The sequence below is a fragment of the Lemur catta genome, chromosome 7 (assembly GCF_020740605.2).
Source record: "Lemur catta isolate mLemCat1 chromosome 7, mLemCat1.pri, whole genome shotgun sequence".
NCBI classification, from domain to species: domain Eukaryota; kingdom Metazoa; phylum Chordata; class Mammalia; order Primates; family Lemuridae; genus Lemur; species Lemur catta.
Genome location: NC_059134.1, coordinates 66,955,642 through 66,961,868, shown reverse-complemented (window position 1 = coordinate 66,961,868; position 6,227 = coordinate 66,955,642). Strand labels below are relative to the sequence as shown.

General features: G+C 49.9%; 1 protein-coding gene across 1 annotated transcript in view; it reads left to right on the top strand.

Moving 5' to 3' along the window:
• The first annotated feature begins 303 nt into the window (after nt 1–303).
• GALNT18 (polypeptide N-acetylgalactosaminyltransferase 18) overlaps nt 304–6,227 on the top strand; it is a 316,828-nt gene continuing 310,904 nt past the window's right edge. The window contains exon 1 of the mRNA XM_045557525.1: nt 304–1,007. Coding sequence (XP_045413481.1) covers nt 773–1,007 — 235 coding nt within the window. The 5' untranslated portion in view covers nt 304–772. The remainder of the gene's footprint in view (nt 1,008–6,227) is intronic.

The following is a 6,227-nucleotide window of genomic DNA, read 5'->3' as shown; positions in this document are numbered from 1 at the left end:
TCTCCGCCCCGCCCCAAAGGCAGGAGATTCCTGCACAGGAACAAGCGCAAGAGCAAGAGATGGAATTCCCCTAGAGGAGGAATCTGCCGACCTAGGAGCTGGGATTGGCAGCGCGCCCTCTCCGGGAGCTTCGGGTCCGGGGCAGCCTGTGCGGACGCGAATGGAGACTCAGGCGCGTCCCAGGGGGGCGGGAGCCAGGGGCGGCCAGCAGGTGGGGCCCGGGGGCCGGACTCCGCCCCCCACGCCCGCTCAGCACCGGCCCCTCTCCCGAGCCGGAGCGCGATTGGTGGCGGCGCTTGTCGCTCGGAGGGGGCCGGGCCGCTCCGCTCCGCCACTGTGCCCGCGCCTGCTGCCGCCGCCGTCCTCTCAGCTGCGCGGGCCGGTCGGACCGCCAAGGCAGCCGGCGCCTGGCGATGGGAAGCCGCGCGGCCGCCGACCCAGGCAGTGGCAAAGTTTCCCAGACGTGCGTATCGGGGCGCGCGGCTGCCGGACACCCGTGACCTCTGTGGGAAGGGCTCGGTAATTTTTAATTTGGAAAAAAAATCCACCTCATTTCCTTTGTCAACCTCTCCGTCCGGGTGGCCACCGGCAGGAGCTGCAAACTTGGGCGCAGCGGCTCCACAGCCAGCGAACAAGGCTTTGGAGAAGCTCAGGACTCAGGTGCTGGGCGCCCAGCGGCTCCGGGCGTGCTACAGAGTGTGAGCGCGGGGGAGTCCGGGGCGCGCGGCAAGGAGGAGCCCCGGGGAGCTCTATATGGAGGAGGGAGCCCAGAATGGTGTGCACCAGGAAGACCAAAACTTTGGTGTCCACTTGCGTGATCCTGAGCGGGATGACTAACATCATATGCCTGCTCTACGTGGGCTGGGTCACCAACTACATCGCCAGCGTGTATGTGCGGGGGCAGGAGCCGGCGCCTGACAAGAAGCTGGAGGAAGACAAAGGGGACACTCTGAAGATTATTGAGCGACTGGACCACCTGGAGAATGTCATCAAGCAGCACATCCAAGGTACGGGAACCCGGGAAACTTGGGTCTCCCACGAGGCCTGGGAGTGCCCACCGCGTTGCGGGGTGCGCTGGGGCTGTTGCACATCAACCCAGCGACCGTGGAGCTCTGGGGCCGCAGACGCGGGACGGGGGTCTGCGTGTACTCTCTTGCCTGCGTGCGGGATCCCAGGGCACACGTGTGTGCGCGGGGCTGCACGCGCGGGTGTGAACAGCTAGCTGGCGGTATGGGGGCGCGCTGCGCACGTGTCCAAATGTGCGTGTGACTCCGAGCTGGTTGCTTGTGGGCTCTGGGGATCGCACACAAGTCCGGCTCAGAGTGTGTGCGCGTATGACTGTTTGTGTGTGTCCAAGAGAGAGCACGCGGAAAAACGAGCTCATTTGACCACCGTAAGCGACAGGCGAGATTTCCGCGCGGCGGCCCTGGCCGTTGGCATGTAAGACCCGCAGGCTGCTGGACAAGCCGGGGCTAGGAGGATCGCACCGCCCCAGCCCCAGCCCCAGCCTGGCTGGGGCTCCGGCCGTAGGCGATTGGGGATGCAGGGGGCCATCCGTGGCTGGAGGGCTGCTTAAACCTATAGCGGTCCTTACTCCCACAACAGACCGCGGGTCCAGAACCCTCTCCAGAAGCAGGTGTCAACGCCGGGAAGAAGCGCTGTAGTCTGCGCTCTGTCCACTGCGGTGGCGCCTCCGCCCAAAACCGGAGAACACGCCCTGGGCTGCGCTTGGCCGGCGGAGCCGCCCGAGACCCGGTGAAGGCCGATCCCGCCGGTAGCTCCACGCCCAGGCCCCGGGAGTGGCTGGGGCGGAGCAGACAGACCCACGCGGCGAGGGTCTGAAGTCTAAGGCTGCCGGGTGGGTGTGCTCCAGGCCAGGGTGGGGGTCCTAAGAGAAAGGGAGCCTGGGGAGTGCGGGCGCTGTCCCGAGGCGACCCAGTGCATGAGCTGTCTGAGGGAGGGGATGCAGTTCCAGGCGCCAGGGGCACTGATGCCCAGTGTGCACACACGCGCCTCTCATGTTCACACTTTTTCTTCGCCGCCCCGCACCCCCTGCTTTCTTCCCGGCGTGTGAGCTTTTTGAGGGAAGGGCCAAGCCCAGTTCACCTGTAAACCCAGCAGGCGCACGAGCCTCTGGGGCCAGCACATGACAGACCTTGGCAAAATGGGGTTGAATTGAAGGCTTTCTCCCCCAGGAGCACTCCCTTTTGTTTACACGTGGGTGTCTGGATTCCACCCCTTGCACCTGCTGCCCTTGCCAGGGTAGGGATCGCTCCTTTGAATTTGGTGTGTTTCCCCAGTGCCCAGAATAGTTCCTCCCAGGCGGCAATTCGGGGAGGTTCAGGTGAGTGCAGAAGAGGTGTCCATATCCATTGTGCTTCCTGACTCATGACTTACAAAGGAGCCCATGGCTTTGACACCCCTCCAGAAAAGGGGACCAGGGGGACCATGGAGACCACGGACAGCTTCTGCTTCAGCCCTGCCTCTGCCTCTCAGCCTGGCATTGGGATTGGAGGCCAGTTTATCTATCTGATGCTATTTCTTGCCTTTGCCCATCCCATGCATCTGGATTGACAATCGTTTGCCCCTGGGGTGATTCAGAACGTTCTCTGGCAGATACAAGGCCATGCCTTACTTTGACATCTCCAGTCTGCCCACAGATTTTGAGAGATTTTCATTCACAGGTTGTGTGTGTGTGTGTGTGTGTGTGTGTGTGTGTTTGTGTAAGTTCCTGGAAAATGATTCTCTTGTGCCTTTCTGTCTGGCCAGGCAGGAAGTGAGCAAGGTACTGCTTTGGCATTGATGGGATGTTATTAACCTCTGAGCTTGTCACAAGGTGGGCTCCTACCATGTGGAATGTAGACCACATCACATGACTTGTAAGGCTCTACAGGAAAACAGTGCAATGTTGAAGTTAAAAGGAACCTTTGTGATTTTTTCCCCGGAAACTTTATAAATATGTGTTGTTCAGAACTTTCAAATATATATCTGAGAAAATTGGGGGAGATGGGTAAAAAAAAAAAAAAAAAGAAAGCAGGATCTTTAAAACACGTGTTGGTCCACTTCTCTTCTATATGTGCGATGACCCCTGTGGATATTCAGAAATAGCCACTCTCTCAGGATACAAAGACCAAAGCCACAGGCTGTAGTGGGGGGGTGGGGAGGGGTCAGTGACTTTGGAAAGACTAGAATCAAAGCAGGCAGAGGGCACAGGTTACTTGGCTGGTTGTGCTGTGAGGACCGACAAGCTCTTCCTGTGGTGCTGGAGCCATCTCCCAGCTGGGATTTCAGGAACACAGGTAAGGGGCCTGCAAGGTTTGGGACTGATCAAGTGCAGCTGTCTGAAGGCAGAGGGTGGGAAAGGACAAGAAGATTAGACGCGTGCACTTGACGATGCAGATGGTTTATACGTATTTATACGTATTCTACTGTCAGATTTCCCTCTAGTCAGTAGAGCCTTTGGAACAATCCAGTTTACTTTGCCAGGCTGATGGAAATAAGGAATAATAATAATGAGAGCTAAAAATTATACGGCACATATTATGTGCAGGCCTTATTCTAAATGCCTTATGTATATTGACTTAATTCTCACAACCTTATGAGGTAAGTAATATTTTGCTCCATTTTATATTTGTGAAAATCAAGGAATGGAGAGGGTATGTGACTTGTCCAGGGTCACACCACTAGTACGTGCTAGTACGGGGATTGGGGATTTAAACTCAGCTAGTGTGGCTTTAGAGACTAAGTTCTTACCCACATACTATACTGTCTCCTAAAAGGGCCAGGGCGTCACAGGGGAACGGTGCTGCCCTGGAGTCAGTAGATGTGGAAGGGGGCATCAGAGGATGGCTGAGGGGTGATGGGGATAGTAGCCTTCCCACTTGGAAACTCTATCTGTAGATAAACTCAGCAAGCTCTGGGTTTTGTTTTGTTTCGTGCAAGAGGCAGAGGTTGCATTTCCTTAACTAATGTTTGTTGAACACCCAGGACAGTTCCTGGCACATTCTACAGAGGGTAGGTGTTGGATGGAAGAGTGGATGGATGAATGAGTGCTGATGTCCCAGTGCACCAAATAGTCATTAGTGGAAACATTACCATTCTCCAAAGAATATGTTTTGCTTGCTCAGGCTCCTCTTTCCCTTTGAAGGAAAGTTGTCCTGGAAGCTGAAAATGTCACAAAATGTTCTTCAGGATGTTCCATAGGACTTGCAATTAGAAGAGGCTTTGGAGCGTCACCCCAGAGGTCTGTTCTAGTCATGACTGAAAAGTTTATTTTCCTCTTGTGGGTTGCAGTGATATTTCATTTTAATTTGCTTTCTGATTGAATGATTTAATTAGATGGTGTTTGGGAATCTCTTGGGAATGTAAATTGCAGTTGTGAGAATTTTTTTTTAACCAAATAAATGTTAAGCGAGAGGGTGGATAACTTTAGATTTTTATAAAAGCATCCTGATGGTTTAGAGACACAAAGAAGTATTAGTATAAGTTTGGTCTTAGGAGGAGAAAGTTTGCATGGCTTGAAATGGTGTGGTGGATGAAGTAGAGTGTTTGCTAAAGAAGCCCTTAGTATGGGAGAACTTAGGAAATGGAAATGTTGATTCACTTTTTATTTTAGAAGTTCAATAAAAACAAAAATGACTTTTTTCTTTTCTTGATTGGTATCTTTTATTCAATGTACGAGAATGTGCCAATGTTTAAGAAAATATTTAAAAATGCATAAAATTGCCCATAATTCATTCTATCCCCAAAATTGTTTTGCATTTTGAGCATTTCCTTCTGGCGTTGTTCATTTGTCTCTATATTTAAAAACGAAGATGTGGTCATGACTTATATGTGATTTTATATTCCTTTTTCACTTTGCTTTTTGTTACAAGCATTTATTTCACATTTGCTACCTAGTTTATTGGTTCAACATTCATCTGTTGGGGACCTAATGTGTGTCAGGCACTGACTACACTGGGGAAGAGATTGGGGATGACAGTGGTGAGCTGGGACACTCTTGTCCCTGTCATAGTAGACTTGTTTTCAAAGGACAACAGAATCCCTCTTACTCAACATGTTCAGGGTGTGAGTGAATTAAAAAATTGGTTAAAGTGGAGAGTAAAACAAAGTATTACATACATGCATTAAATATTTTTATTTTAATGTTATCCCAAATGTGCATCCATTTGCCAGTCTTTTGATGTCAGGGAAAGCTTTGTCTTTGGGATGGGTCTGCCAATTGGCATTCTGCTCATCATCTTTGCATAAACCATTCCCATGGTGTCTTGTTTACAAAGTCTGACTTTCAGTTCTGTTTTCTTTAAAATTCACTGAGAACTTAAAGGTGACTCTGAAGCAATCTCAGTATAGTAGCCTAAAGTTTTACAATTTTTATTCTATCTTTTGCAATGCTTTTGCTTACATGTAATTTGACTGCTATTCTTCAACTGACTACCCTTTATAAAGCCTGTGCAAAACATTTAAATTGATTTTCTTAGAAACAACAACTTTCGTCTTTTTAGCAGTTATATTTCATTGGCTTATATAATACATAATTAGATTATGTGGTTCCAGTGACAAGTACAAATAGTGTAAACATATTTGGGAACAAGCCCAGTAGCCGGTTGGTAAGCATCCCACTCGATTGTTGGCAGGAGCTGTGGGCAGTGGTACTGGAGACAAGCCCCCCTAGAGGGACAAAGGCATCATGGGGTCTGTTTTCCAGAGGGAAAGGGAAGCATGGTTAATCTGGAGAGTTGATGGAGTGGAGAGTTTTAAAGAGAACTTTAGAAACAGTATTTTTAATGACTGCATAGTATTCTGTCATCAATAAATCACTATTGATTCAACCACTTCCCTGTGATGGGACATTTGTTTTGTTATTATAACATCAGTGGAAATGAACATCTGCACCTCATTGGATTTTTCTTTTTAATTATTTTTAAGGATGTATTCCCGGAAATGGGATTACTAATGACTCGAAGAGTATGAACATTTTTAGGAAAGATTGTTTTTTCAGAAGTAAAGCCGTTCTTCGTAGCCACCAACAGCGTATTATTGTGCCAGGGTCACAGAGCCTGGCCAGCATTGGGTGTCATCATTCAAACTTTCCTGGGCAAATATAATCCTTGTCAAATGCTCTATTCTTCTGATTTGCCCTCCTTTGATTACTATAGAACTTAATATCTCCCTCCCACCCCCATGTTGGTTTTTATCTTGTGGGACTATTTATGTCCTTTACCCAT